Source organism: Eschrichtius robustus, chromosome 8 (genome assembly GCF_028021215.1).
Source record: "Eschrichtius robustus isolate mEscRob2 chromosome 8, mEscRob2.pri, whole genome shotgun sequence".
In the NCBI taxonomy this organism is placed as follows: domain Eukaryota; kingdom Metazoa; phylum Chordata; class Mammalia; order Artiodactyla; family Eschrichtiidae; genus Eschrichtius; species Eschrichtius robustus.
Window position 1 is genome coordinate 118,280,765 of NC_090831.1, and position 14,283 is coordinate 118,295,047.

Consider the following 14,283-nt stretch of genomic DNA (forward strand, 5'->3'; position numbering starts at 1 on the left):
AGGCAGGGCCGGGAAGACCACACTGCAGAGAAGGATGCGCAAGGAGAGCAGGAAGGACTTTATTGGAAGGTAGGAGGTGTCTTCCCCCCCGAGGCGGTACCCATCTCCTCGTTACACCTTTCCCCAGCCTCCTCCGCTGTCTGCAGCTGTGACACCGGGGTGGAGACCGGTGCCCGAGGCAGCAAGCCTTTCTTAAAGTGCTTTGCTCAGACACTGCAGCCGCCAGGGTGGGTGAAGCTGGGTCCTTCGCGCTGGGCCCTGTGCTTACCGTGAGGCGTGGGCCTGCTCCTTGGTTTCCCTTTATTGTGTTCTACCCTCTGGACCTGGCCGATGAGAGGTCTAGGCTTTGTTTCTTGATGCTGCCGGGCACCAAGGTGGGCGGAGGCACTCAGATCTGGTACTCCCAACCCTCCCTGTCCTCCAGAGCCCTGTTCACCGTCCCCCTCTGCTCCCTCCTCCGGGTCGCTTCCCGCAGCCTCCCCCAATTCATGCTGCTGCGGGAAGTACTTCGAGACACCGAGGGGGCAGGAAGGGACAGGTGGGGGCCGAAGGGGCCGCCCAGCCACCGTCCTTCCATGTCATCTTCGGAGCCTGGGTTGCAGAAGGCCTGCGCGTAGCGCCGGACACGCTGCCGGTTGAGGTCCCGTCTGTCTTCCACCCTGGGGGGAAGGAGGAGTTGATGGAAGGGCTGACCCTGGACCAGCCCTTGTCTCCTGGCCCCGCCCAACCCTACTGCTGGTGCCCTTTTCCCTTGTCCGCAGCCCGAGTGGGCACAGGGGCTGCCAGGCCTCGGGAAGCAGCACAGAGCCGAGTCCAGCAGCTCTGGGGATGCTTTCAGGGCCCAGGAACCTAGCAGCCTAACCTCCTCCCAGCGAGGCCTGAAGCCCAGGGAGCACACAGGCCTGCACAGGGCCCCTGGGGGCAGGAGGTTGAGCAGAGGGGCACCAGCCCCCGCTGTCACTCACCGCAGGAACCAACGGTCCCCCAGCCCGAACTTGCGCCCGCAGATCCCGGAGCGAGGCCACAGGCAGCGAGGCAGCTTCTTTTCTAGCATCACTGTGGTGGCCACGACCTGCGTGTGGGGACAGAAGAGGATGAAATCAGAGGCTGGGTGCGGACCAGGAGAGGAGAGGACGCCAGGCAGAGGGACAACAGTTGAGCAACATCTGGGAAACTCATGGTTTCCCAGAGGTGACAACACCCCTGAGCTGGGGAGGGCAGCGTCAGCTTTGTCAGCCCTCTTCTGCGGGAGACAGTGGATGGGCCTTGAGCCCTACAGCACTTCACCCGTGACCTGACATCCAGGCCAGGCTGGTCCTGCAGCAGGTGGGGAGACCTTGCCCCAAGGAGACAGGAAGGAGGGCAGAGCAAAGAGAAAGGGTCCGCAGGGCTACAGAATATTTTGACCCTACAGATGTAAAGGCCACTTAGAAACACAGACATCCTGCAGAGAAATCTAATATCATCAATACATTCGCAGGGAAGAAAATATTTTCATCAGCAAACCCTGTTTAGCCAGATTAGGGTTTTTTTTTTTAACTCCATTTTCTACACAACACAGTTAGTTAGATGCCATCCAATTTGAGGGATTTCCATTTATTTTGCTGAAATTATTTTTGTTGAGATAAATTATTTTGTATTTTTAAATGATGATTTGATCCAATTCGTTCTTTTGTCCCCATCACAATTATCTGACTGAAGATAGTTTCTGCTATATAGGGAGTTTGTGTGGCATTATTTTTAACAGGTCCAATTTTTCTGGGTCAAATTTTGAAGACTTAAATATTGCCAGAAAGATGTGATACTCCAGCTTTTTTATTCAGTAACAAAATTTACTGAATGCTGTGGTAGCCACTACTAAGCGTCATTTCTTGTTGATTATTCTAGAAAAGACAGATTTGACTTTTTGAGAAAACTGTGAGGAATTCTTTTCAGCTATTCCAGTACTGCTCAGTTGTATTGCTAATCCAGTTCTGTACACTTTGCATAACCTTTTGTACTGTGCGCTAACCGTCCAAACCTATGGTAGGGACAAAAATATCCGGCCTCTGAGTTTGGCCCCGCCCTTAGCAGGAAGGGAATGACTTGCACGAACGCTCCCCGCCACCAGGGGGCTCACCTGGGCCCTCCAGATCTCATCCCGCTCGTGGGCTACGCGCCAGTGCGTGTCACCCATCATAGCGATGAGGAGGTTGAGCATGAGCAGAGCGGCGATGACGGCGAAGGCAGCATAGGTGACGCTGTACATGAAGGGCAGGTCCACGCTGTAGTTGGCAGGGCCATCGATGATGGTGAGGAACAGCTCGAAGGTGCTGAACAGCGCCATGGGGTAATTGTAGAAATGGCCCAGCTTGTTAGGGTCCTCTGTCTGGAAGATGATAAAGAAGGCTGCTCTGCCCCGGGGGGTGAGAGTTAGTTACATGTGAATAAACCATAGCCAGCTCTTTGCTGCCCATTTCAGTGCTGTTTTCCTTCCTCTCCAAAGTCACCATCCCAGCCCTGCCTCACTCTGCGCTTTGGGTTCTTTCTTTCCCTTAGTTTCCATGTGGCTCACCCTCCTGATCCCAAGAGCCACCGCCCCCTAACACTCCCGAGGGACAGCCCGTCCTTAGATCCTAGGGCCTCTTACCTCTGCCTACCTTCCCACCTTCCCCCCCACCCCCCGCCAAGTTTATCCAGAGGTACCCTGTGCCGTCTGTCTAGTTTCCTCCAGCCCAGGGCCCCCATCTCAGACGATGTACCTGAGGCAAAACCCAGGATGACCACAGCCATCAGCCAGCAGAATCTCATCAGATCGCCAAAAATCATCTAGACGGAGGGGAGGGAAGGGAGGACAGCTCCACATCAATCCCTTGAGCAAATGCCCCTTCCAGCCTCTAAGAGGTCTAACCCTGAGAAGTCTTAACAGCTCCACCCCTCTCGCATAGGGTTGGCAAGCTCGCCTGCTGGCCAAATCTACTTGGTCAGTTTCGGTTGGCCCTTGAACAAGAATTTTACATGCTTAAAGGATTGAAAAAAATTTTAAAGGAGGAAGAGAAAAAAAGGAGAAGAAAATCAAACGGACTATATGTGGCTCTCCAAGCCTGAGACCTCTGTTATCTGGCCCTTTACAGAAATGTTTGCAGCCCCTGCTCTAGGACCTTTCTCTAGAAAGCTTGGGAGGCGGCACGGACCTTCTGGATCATGACGGTGAAGGGGCCCAGCATCTGGAATCCTCGCGCAAAGTACATGACGTTGCACCAGCCCAGCACCAGGGCGAAGGACATGGGCACCACCTCCCCGTTGGTGTTGGTGAGCCTCATCACCATGGTCACCAGCACCATGCAGGCATAGGTGATGCTGGTGGGAGAGCAGGGAGGGGGTGATGAGAGGGAGACCGGGATGATCCTGGGGATCCAAGAGCAAGGGGGTGATGGCAATGGTGCCCACACACTCAGGTTCAACCTCCGTAAGCTCGACACACAGGGTCACACACACAGCAGAGAGGGGCCTCTGGAACTGGGGTTCTCCAGAGGTCAGGGATCCGGGGAGTAAAACTGGAGCCTTGGTGAGGAAAGGGACGGGGGTGAGAGGAAGGAGGCTTACAAGAGGACGTGGAACGGTCCTCCAAGGATGGTCTGTCCAAAGAAGCGAGTGACCCCCACGCGGAAGATGTCTGGAATCTGGAGAGAGGCCAGGAAGACACAAAGGCCCTGTAGACTGAGGCTCGGGCTGGATCCCCGCGGCAGACAGCCTCACCCCCAGATCCCGACCACGCCACACCTCTATGAGCAGAATGATCACAGCTCCAAAGACGGACACCAGCTCCCCCACCAGTCGGAGGTGATCCTCGGGGGTCACATAGGCCTCCTGAGGGGAGAGACATGGTCAGAGGACTCGAGGCTTCCCTGCCTGCCCCTGGGTACAAGTCAGCGTCCCTTGTCTAGGGTCACAAACCAGTCAGAGATTCTTTTTAACCTGTTAAGTTTGGCGCTCTCAAACTGCTCTTAGAGCATCGGTGTGTTTCTGTGTGCATGTATTTTGAATTTGTGCCTATGTATTTGAGACTTAAGTGAGGGAGAAATGTGGGTGGTAAGACGGGAACGTGATACACGTCTAAGAAAGGGCAGAGAGCTGGATCCCGCCTGAAGCTCTGCTGCTCCTAGGGTGTCACCTGAAGTAGCTTCTGCTGTAGGAGGGTGTTGTCCCGGGGGCCAGTCTGGTTGTCGGTCCTGGGATTGAGGGGGCGGTAGACACAGCACGTGGTAAAGCAGACCATGTACAGCAGGTATATGGCAGCCAGCATACAGAAGTATGGCCACCCATATCTCTTCCACTTGAGGTTCACCAGCTCCTTCACTGGTGTCTGGTCCAGGATCTGGCGAGCCTGCAGCAGAACAAGAAGAGAGCAAGCAGCTCAGAGACCCTGACTCCCCTCCCCCGTTGCTCCCTCCCCTGAAGACCACACCCCCTCCTGCCCCCTCCCCGTATCGCGTACCTCCCGCTTCTTGGAGGTGACGATAAGCTCCAGCAGGGATTGCTGCTCCCCCGAGTCGTCGACCTCCGTGAGGTCGTAGAGCGTGGAGGTCAGCGGCCCGTATGTCCACTGGATGTGCTTCCGTTTTTGCATCAGGTTTTGGAACATCTAAGGTTGGGGGTGGAGGGCAGGTGAGTGAGGCGGAGCAAGCAGAGGGGACTGTCACAGGGTGTGGCTGGGAAGCTTGCCCAGAGCACAGCACCCCCGAAAGGGTGCTCGCTGTTCACTCAGGGACCACAGCCTTGCAAGCAAAAGAACCCGTCTTCATGCCAGCCTCCAAGTTCATCCTCTTCCCCCGTAACTCCCTCTAGAGCTTGGAAACGGGAGGTGAGAGAATGCAGGGCTGCTGCTTGTGGGCTGAAAGGACAGGAGGACGTGGGCATTTCAAACCACTCCAGGGTGGGATCTAGACCCTGTAAGTCCCCAACAACTCAAGGGAGAGAAAGTGGGCAAGAAAGAGAGACAGGGGCTGCAAGAGAAATTCCAATTGAAGCTGAAAACGGGACCTCAGCATCGGGGATAGCTGGTGACATCTGTTTCCTCAAAGGGCCAGAAACGTAAGATGAAGGTCAGGAGAAGGACACGGTGGGATTGGGGGAGGGTCCCTCACCGTGGTGTTGCCCTCCACTCCAGCCAGCTTGAAGGGGGTGAGGCCCTGGTGATTGGGCACGAGGTCCAGGGACTGCAGGTGGTCCCCACGCCCGTCGTAGGACAGCAGCAGGTTGTACATCTGGCAGGCAAAGGTTTTGTTGGGCTGGAGAACGAGGATGTGCAGCACGGTGTTTCCTGGGGGAGGACGCGGGCTGTCATGCGGCCACGGGGACTAGAGTCCCTGATGCTCCCCATGACCCCCAGCCCCCACCCCGGGGTGGACCTGAGGGCTGTCCCGGCCCCTCCTCAGCAACCCAGCTCCCCCTCCAGCCCGGCTCTCACCCAGGGAGTCCTGGGCCCGGATGTCAGCGCCGTGCTCAATGAGCAGCCTCACGATCTCCTCGCTGCCCACGCACGCCGCAAAGGACAAAGGGTGCTCCCCTGGGGATGCAGAGGGCCCCGCGGCTTGAGAGTGCAGGCTGGGATGGGCAGTCTCTCCAGGGGACTGCCTCTCCCTCCCCACCTCTCAGCTCTGGGCCTGGGGACACTTGTCAGAGGCGGGGACGGTGCAGAGGGCCCTGGCGTCGGGGGCTTGGCTCTGGCCTTCAGCCTTATGAGGGCGGACCCCTCCCAGCTTCCAGGCATGGAGCCTTGTCAGGCTGCCCTCCCTTTGCTCTTGGCCCCCTCCCCATCCTCCCAGCCCTGGCCCTGGCTCTCACCAAAGGAGATGAGATTGTGAGGACCGGGGCAGAAATTGGAGCCTGTAACTCTTGCAGACACGTTGGCCCCGTGGGCGAGCAGGGCTTTCACCAAGTTCACGTTCTGGTTCATGACGGCCATGTGCAGTGCTGTCTGACCTGGACAAGAGAGCTCTTGTCATGGGGTCTGTCACCAGGATCCTGCAGGGGGTCCCTCCCATATCTCCACAGGGTCCTCTTCACCAGGGCAGCCTTTCGCGGGGAGGATGGGGCGGGGGTTTGCTGGGCCTGGCAGGGTTCCCAGGGGATCCAGCTGCTGCCTGCCTCTTCCCACTCTAGGCCTTTCCATTTCAGGGGCTGGTGCTCGAATGAGCTGCACTGAGGATGCTGAGGAAGAAGGGACATGAAGAGGGGGATAAAGGGGAGGGGGGCTCGCATTCCCTCTTGGTTTCCCCAAATTATCCGCCACCAAGACTGACCTGAAACATTGAGCTGGTCGCTCCTCCCTCCATCCCGAGCCCCTTGGCCTCTCACCTTCATACAGCTCAGAGGTAATGGGCTCGTTGACCAGCTCCGGGACAGCCTCCATCAGTGCGATGGCGGCCTCCAGGTTGTCATAGAGGGCCGCCACGTGCAGTGCCGTCTCCCCCAGGGCTCCTGACATCGACAGAAAGAGTCACGTGGCTTTGCTGGAGCAGGGGAATGGGGACCGGAGAGATTTGGGGGCCCACAGCAGAAGGTCCTGGGGCTATACTGGCAGGAGGCTGGGGGAGGGGGAGCCGTGTGCACAGGGCTGACCCGGGAGCAGATGCTCCTTACCTTTCTGGTGGACATCGCAGGCTTCATACTTGAGCAGCTTGCTGAGAGCCTGGACATCGTTCTCTTTGGCAGCTGTGAGGAGAGGAGACTCCCAGATCCTACAAGGGAGGGGAGCACGTCTGCTTGTGGAGCAAGGTCTATCATACCCCTCAGTGGCAACGAATTCCAAGGGTCTTCATCCAGAGAGGTGGGGCCGTTGGGGGTGGGGGGGAAAGCGCTGCCTGATCTCTCTTTCTCTGACCCCTTAGTTAACCCAAAGCAACTTTTTCCCCTGTTAGCTTGTGTGGGAGAATGTCAGGAACTGCTTTCCTTTCCCCTGGGTGCTGTGACCAGGGTGTGTGTGTGTGTGTGTGTGATCTGTGCACCTGGGGTATAGAGGGAGGAGTTTCAGTTAAAATGCTCATTCACCTCCTGACCTACTGACCTCTGGAGGAACCCTGTTTTAGCTTCACTCGAAGTCTTGAGATTACTCTCCAAGATAAGCTTTGTTTTCATGGGCTAAGGGTACAAGAATTCCTTCCTCATATTTGTGGAGGAGGCCGACATGTGGAGGCTGGCAGCTTTTCCTCCTGTTGTGTCACGCTCCCCTTTTTAGACCTCGGCAAAGCCCTTTCATTCTGCCACTTTCCTTCCTACAACAGCATATTTGGGGGTCAATCAAAAAGCAACCGTGGGTCCTTTTTTTCCTTCTGGCCCCTACATCAGATTATAGTCTCTCCCTACTTCCTATCTGCTTCTCACTTGTTTTAGGCAAAGAATCATCTTCTTTGGCTTTCCAGTTTTACACCTACAACGAACTAAAAAACCTTCTGTAATAGCAAAACTTACCCCAACTAAGATACATGGGGTCCCTTTTATTTAATTTTCTCTCCTGGCCCAGAACCACTTGGTCTTTCTACCGGAGTGAATGAAATAACACTATTTATCCATAGATGGCCAGTTATGTGAACAGGAGCTCATACACCGAAGAACCCATAGTAGCAGGAAATCGACTCCAGGAGCTGGGGGTGAGTGGGTGCTCAGGACAGGAGGAAAGAGCACGACACGTGCATCTCCCTGAATGCTGGCCCCAGCTCCCCGCATCAGGCCACGGAGGCGGCCACCTGTCAGTTCAACATCTCTCTCCGTTCAGCCCCTGCCCCCTCATTCCTGCTTACGTTCATTAATCCATGTCCTCATTCTCTAGGCCAGGATTAGCAAAATATTCTCTTTCCCTACACCCTATTTACCCCAATCCATTCTTCTGGAGGCTGCCAAGATACTCTCTCTAAACGGCAAATGCAACCACGGTTCACAAAAGTCTGATGGGTCCTTAAACACCCAGGAGAAGAAACTCAAAAATCCTCTACAGCCTTTGTGCAACTCCTTTTCCATGCTCTCTTCCTCTCGTTGGCCCTACACCCAGCATTTCAGCCTCACCACCCCAGGGCACACCATCCTCCCCATTCCTGGGCTATAACTCAACTCTCCTTCCACCTGGACTCTATTCCCCCACCCCGCCCTATTCGCTCTCTATTCTGTGCTCGCGAGGCCTGGGAATATGCCCAGCGTATGGCAGACACTCACTGCCACCATCTGTAGAAGGAGTGAATTGTAGCAATGCCAGAAGGTGGTTTGGCTTTACTGCCCTTCCTTATTATCTCCATCAGGCCACCCCCTAAGCCAATCTTAGGCAAACGTATAATCTAAGTAAAAAAATAGTATGCTTGGTATGCGCACACAGCTGCAAAACAAGTTTGTTACACCTTCCACCACCCCCCACCCCCTCCACCATCACCACTACCTTTCCCAACAATTTATCCAAAGCCCCCCTTTATAGATGTTGTAAAGCAAGCAGTATTCCCCAACACACACACACACACACACACACACACACACACACACACACACAGCAGGAAGTTTTCCACCCTCTCCTCTGGCCTTACTTTCATTTTAGTATTTTCACTGTGTTCTGTGATTAGCATCTGTTTCTTCCTCTACACTAGGGCCCCTTGAGGTCAGAGATCAGCCACTTTCTCATCTTTGTAAACTTTCTCTGCCCCCCTCCAATCAGCTTCTAGTTTTGTGCCCCATTTTGACTAAAGTTTAATGGCAAAGCTAGAAATAAGTCCAAGGGGGCTTCTGACCCAAGTGCAGAGTCTCCTCCCTGCTTCCTAAGACATGAGGGGGGAGGCTAGTCAGTGGCAGCCCCAAAGATGTCCCTCTTGGTTCTGACACATCTCTGATGCCCATTAATGTCTCTCACAAACCTCCAGTTCATATGTGTTCTGTTTCTGGCCTCTGATGACTGCCCTTCTGGCCTGGGAAGGGCAGGGAGCTACTGTTTGAATGGGGCTTGCCAGATTTACCAAATAAAAACATGAGGATGCTCAGTTAGAGGTGAATTTTAGATACACAGAAAATAAGTTTTTAATATAAGTATGTCTCATGCAATACGTGGGACACACTTATACTAACAACTTATTTGTTATCTGAAATTCAAATTCAACTCTGTCTTGTATTTTATCTGGAGGCCCCAATCAGGTTTATGGAGACCTGGCCTTCTTTGGGTGGCAGACTCCAGAATCCAGCAAAAACGGAGGGCAGTGTCTGAATGGTTCCCAGCGAAGCAGGCAGAGGCATGATTTGCAATAGCATCACAGGGCCACAAGGGGGCAGCCGAGAAAGCCCTTGCTCGCATTCTTGGCAATAAGGCAGATCCCGCCCCCCTCCAACCACCTGCCTACCCTTGTGCCCCATAAAAAAGGCACAAGATCAGACCCATCCAAAGATTCTTGTGCCTGGGAAATTAGTTTCTTCCAAAGCAACCCAGCACAGACGTTTAGATCTGGAGCAAAATCTACACATCTTCACCAGACACCTCCCTACGGCAGGAAGAAGAGACGATATTGCCAAAATGTCTTCTGATTTTAATGGTTAAATTATACTCCCTCCCTCCCAGGGGAGAGTTTCACTTTATTTAGTAGAATACTTAACATTACTACCAGAATCTCTTACTTACAAACAGTGATTTAGAGCAGTGGTCCTTAACCAGCGGTGATCCCCTGCCGCCTCCCAAGGAATTTGGCAAGGTCTGGAGACATTTTTGGTTGTCATGACTGCAGGAAGGGGTGCTACTGGCATCTAGCGGGCAGAGGGCAGGGATGGTGCTAAGCTTCTTACACAAGGCAGCCTCCCGTAACAGAGAATTGTCTGCCCAACATGTCAAAAGTGCCAAGGTAGAGAAACCCTGACCTTGAGGTATAATTATTCATAATCTTTTTAGGAAAGTGATTTTTCACATTAAATAGAGTAAGAAATTCCCTCTGTGTGTTTTCTTACAAATCATTAAATACTCAACTAAGAAAAAAAAGGTGAAGCCTTTCAAGCACCCACTGATTAAGTATTTAATAAAAGACTTAATAAAAGAAATTAGAGACCAGATCTGAAATTATAACGATATGAAAGGTGTCTCTGGAATTTAGAATGTCTTATTTTGCTTGACAATTATAAAATTGAACGGTATGGTTCAATAACGGACTGGTAGAAATGCTACTATAGCACACTTTCTATAGCGTAAATAAATCATTGATCGTCCCTCAGGGCTCCCTCTGGGCCCCAAGGATCTGTCACTCGCCTTCTCTCCCTGTCCCCTCAGCCCGTCCTCTCTGCCTCCATTCTTGTGGATACGTACACGTCTGTGTGTGCACTCACGTGTGGACCTGCACATGTGGGTGCCGTATGCACGAATGAAGTTTTATATTTGGTTGCTGGGAAACAAGGCGGGATCAAGAGTGTCTAGAGAAGAATTCAAATCTGAATTTTAGAGCTAGAAGGTCCCTAGAAACCTAGTCTAATCTGTTCATGTAACAGATGGAGAAAGAAGCCTGAAGTCCCGAGGTGATTTGTCCAAACAAGTCAGAGGCAGCGCTGGGACTCCCAATGGCCATTTCTCTGTCCCTATTCTCTGTGTTAATCAGGATCTGAAGAGGGGTCAGAGGAGGTACAGGGGACTGGATCCACATGTGCGGGTCCCGCTGGTTTCTCCAGGAGCCCCTCCCGGAGGAGCGTGCCAACTGGGCAGGGGAGGGCCACACCATCTAGAAGCCCTGAGTCTGGTTCCCTGGGTGGATCCAGCTCTGATAGGAGGAAGCTCACAGCCCCTCTAACTCCTGCCGTCACTGGGACTTGCCTTTTGACTTTCCTTACGTCCTCTTTAATCACAAGAGTCCCATGGGTTAAACGTGCTTTTTAGCTTCCAAAGCAGCATCTCACGTATTACCACGTTTGCCCTTTACAGCCCCGTGACACAGGCTGAATCATTCTCTCATTTTTCCGCAAAGGAAACCGAGGCAGCCAAGCCAAAGCCTTGCCAGAAGATCAGACAGAGTTTAAGGCAGAATGTTTGGCCAAGAACCGAGCCTCAGGCTCTCACCGCTCAATTATGTGGTTCTTCTAGTTTTATGGCTCTTCCCAATTTTTCTGGCGGTGGGGGGGAGGTTGGGGAGAGCAGCTGGTGCAGTGACCACAGGTGACGCCAGGAGCAGCCCTGAGTGGGGAGGAGGCGTGCCCTGGCCACTTGGGGCGACCTCCCTCCAGCTCAGGTTCTGGGCGATGGGATGAAGAAGCCAAAGCTCCGAAAAGCGGCTAATTCCAGATTCGGCCGCCTCTCTAGTCGCCAAAACCGCATCCTGCACGTGGTAGATGCACGCTCCTGCAGGGAGCGTTGCTGAGGCAGAGAGTCCTAATGTGCTGCAGGGTCCCAGCACTTACTTTTGACAGACACGCCAGTTCACAGATATTAATACAGGGATCTATCTAAACAGAAAAGAACCCCCAGTGTTCCCTGCCTTTTGCCAACGAGTGGGAGGGCGACCATGCCAGCGAGGGGGTCGGGGGAGGGTCAGGTTAGGCAGACGGACCCTGCAAGCTGCTCAGCACACCCCACACCAACCAAAATCAGAGCCTGCACTGCCCTCCTCAAGGGCCCCATGATGCTCGTTCACAGCCTTCTTAGAACACTCGCTAAGCTCACTTTTAACCCAAGTCGATACCTACTGGTGCGTTTTGCCCGTGAGAACGTGAGCTTCTTGAGGGCAGAGAATGTGTCATGTTCATTTCTGCAAACCTAGCTGAGAGTTTTACACTCCATGTCTAGTACATTGCGTCTCAGGGAATAAGACGATGCAAAGCTGAGAGAGATGATGCAGAGGAAATGAGAGAAAGTGACGGTTCAACTTGGATCCCAACAATATCCATTTAAGCAGAGGGAGCGGCGACGAAGACCCAAGAAGAGTCCTACCAGAGGAAGAGGAATGCTGGGTTCCCCGTATTCCTGGAGAGAGCTGAATGGCTCCCTTCTCGCTGGACCGTGCTCCACCCCCAACCCCACCCAGGGCCCCCCTCTGCTCACCCTGGGTCTGCCTCATTCCCAGGGGGTGGGGGGATGGTAACAGGCCCTTCTCACCCGGCCATGCTCTCCTCACTCACATGGTCAGCTCACGTGTGTCTAGCTGCCCACAAATCTTTCCTTAAGCTGGGTGATGGCACAGCCTTGGACACTCCCCTTCCCGGCACTTTCAGGTCCTTCTGGGGAGTATCCACCCAGAGGGGAATCAATATCCCAGGATCCTGGTGTCCCGGAAGAAGGGGGTCAAAAAACTGTGGAATCAGACAGGGGAGATCAGGAAGGGGGGAGAATCCCTCCAAGTGGTGACATCAGGCCTTCCTAGCCCAGGCCTGCCAGAGGAAAGCCCACCAGGAGTTCCTAAGGAACAGGGGCAGAAAAGACAAGGGAAAGCAGCCGCGGGCTCCAGCCCGGGTCCTTCGCTCTGTCCTTGCCACACATAGGCTCACAGGGAGCCTCTGCCACCACTTCCAAGCCCCCAGGCCTTTCTGGGCTCCCGCCTGGCTCCCCCAGGCCCCGGGGTCCCGAGAGTGGGAAAGAGATGAATGGAACCAGTGATGGCCCGCTCTCCGACAACAATACCATACTGTTGCCTCAAGATGTCATCGGCCAAACGTGTGCTCAGCCCCCACTCTCCCAGGCCTGGGGGGAGAGAGGTGGGCAGCTGGTGTGAGAGCTGGGAAGCCAAAACTCAAAAAAGGAGCACGTCTCCAACCCTGAATCCTTGAGCAAAAGAAGGAAAACCGCAGGGCCTCCAGACAGCCCCCAGCCTCCCCGTCAGCTCAGGCAGACCCCTGCGCTTGGAGATGGAGAAGGACCCTCAGACGCAAACACTTTGGACCTTCCTCTTTGAATAGACATAATATCTGCCTTCTTAGGGGCCCAGGAAAGTCCCAAGAGGAGGACTTCCTTCTAGCCTGCCAGCCCCTGGGTGGGGAGATCACAGAGGCTCTGCAGAAGAAACCACACACTGGCGTGGCCTCAAGCTTTCTCCCTGCCCCTCCTCTCTGGTTCCCAACTCTAAGCTGCCATGGAGGTGGGAGGAGTATCAGACGAGTTTAAGGCAGTTTCCAGGGGCTGGAAGCAACAAGTGAGATTTACTTCGGGCTCAAACTCTAGAGCCTCTCAAATTCCTCAACCTGCATTTGACAGTGAGTTCTAAGCACATCTGGAATTTGGGCCCGTTACCCATGCCCCTCTCCCTCCAGCAGAGGGTAATAAATTTTAGGGCTGGGTCCCAGCTTTGTTGTCTCCATACCAACCCCCCTCTATCTGCCCCAAGAGTCCGACCCAGAGAAGGGCCTGGGTCAATGGCTGATGCAATAAATGCACAAGAATGATGATTAGCAAATTCTGTCTTCTTTTGTGGTTACTAGTGCCTGCAGCTCCCTCTCTGCTCCATTCGTTCACTCATTCATTCCCACATGTGTACATATATGTGCTATGTGTTTCTGTCCAAGAGACTGTTCTAGGGCCAGGGGGTAGAGATATAAAGCACCTCCAGGCTGCAGGTCTATGATGCCATAAGCCTTCCCAGGCCCAGCAAGGTGCCTGGCCTTCCGGGAAGTACTCACAAGAGGCTTCCCTCATTGATTGGATCTCAAAGATAGCAAACACCTGTGTCACCCATGCCAGCCCCCTCCCCTTCCACCTGGCTTCCTGGAGAGCTAGCCCCACAGGCCAAGACCCCTGAGACAAAATGCTCCCAAGGAGTCAGGCCTGGAGGAAGTCTGCCCAGACAGAGGTCCCGAAAAAGGCTTGGGGCCAGGGGAGCCGGGGGTGGGGGGCGGGGGGGGGAGCAGAGGGAGGAGGGGGAGGGGGTGGGGGGCAAGCCTGGGGTGCAGGGGGAGCAGCTTGAGGCTTACCTCTTCTGCTGCAGCAGGTACTCATCATCTCGCCTCCGAGCCCATGACTCCTGTCTCTGGAACCACCTACGGAACTTTCTCCACAGGCAGAGAATGTGCCCCTTCTCCCCGGGCAGCGGCAACCCCATGGAGTGTAGGGCCGGCTCCTTGCGGGGCCTGGGGCCAAGGCCAGACCCCGCCTGGACTCAGCCCTGGGGCCACATTAGCAGCCCCTAGGGCCGGCCCGCCCTCTCCCCTAGAGGTCCCGTCTAGGGTCTCCCAGGTGCACCAGCCGGACACAGAGGCCTCCGAGTTTGTTACACTTGGCAGAGCTGGGACTCCCGCCACTGGGGCTTCTCCGGCAGGAGCTCCTCCTGGGAGTAGCAGACACTCCCTCACTCCTCCCAAATTACCTGAGATTTAAAGAGA

General features: G+C 54.4%; 1 protein-coding gene across 1 annotated transcript; it reads right to left on the reverse strand.

Annotated features, from left to right (window-relative positions):
* Positions 1-92: 92 nt before the first annotated feature.
* TRPV6 (transient receptor potential cation channel subfamily V member 6) lies at positions 93-14,003 on the reverse strand. The gene is made up of 15 exons (XM_068550136.1): positions 13,876-14,003; positions 6,625-6,722; positions 6,340-6,462; positions 5,827-5,964; positions 5,450-5,548; positions 5,127-5,302; positions 4,478-4,624; positions 4,154-4,366; positions 3,763-3,849; positions 3,586-3,662; positions 3,174-3,339; positions 2,742-2,808; positions 2,120-2,388; positions 966-1,072; positions 93-659 (listed from the first exon to the last, which is right to left on the reverse strand). Exons 1-15 carry the CDS (start codon positions 14,001-14,003, stop codon positions 389-391), a joined length of 2,166 nt encoding a protein of 721 aa, XP_068406237.1. The 3' UTR covers positions 93-388.
* Positions 14,004-14,283: the final 280 nt, after the last annotated feature.

Bases quoted from the DNA above. Each gene is read 5' to 3' on its own strand.
- TRPV6 (XM_068550136.1), bottom strand. From the start codon at position 14,003: ATGGGGTTGCCGCTGCCCGGGGAGAAGGGGCACATTCTCTGCCTGTGG. The intron at 3,850-4,153 runs GTGACACCCTAG...CTCTCCCCTCAG, and splicing joins TACAGCAGAAGCTACTTCAG to GAGGCCTATGTGACCCCCGA. The intron at 1,073-2,119 runs GTGAGCCCCCTG...CCCCACACGCAG, and splicing joins ATGAGATCTGGAGGGCCCAG to GTCGTGGCCACCACAGTGAT.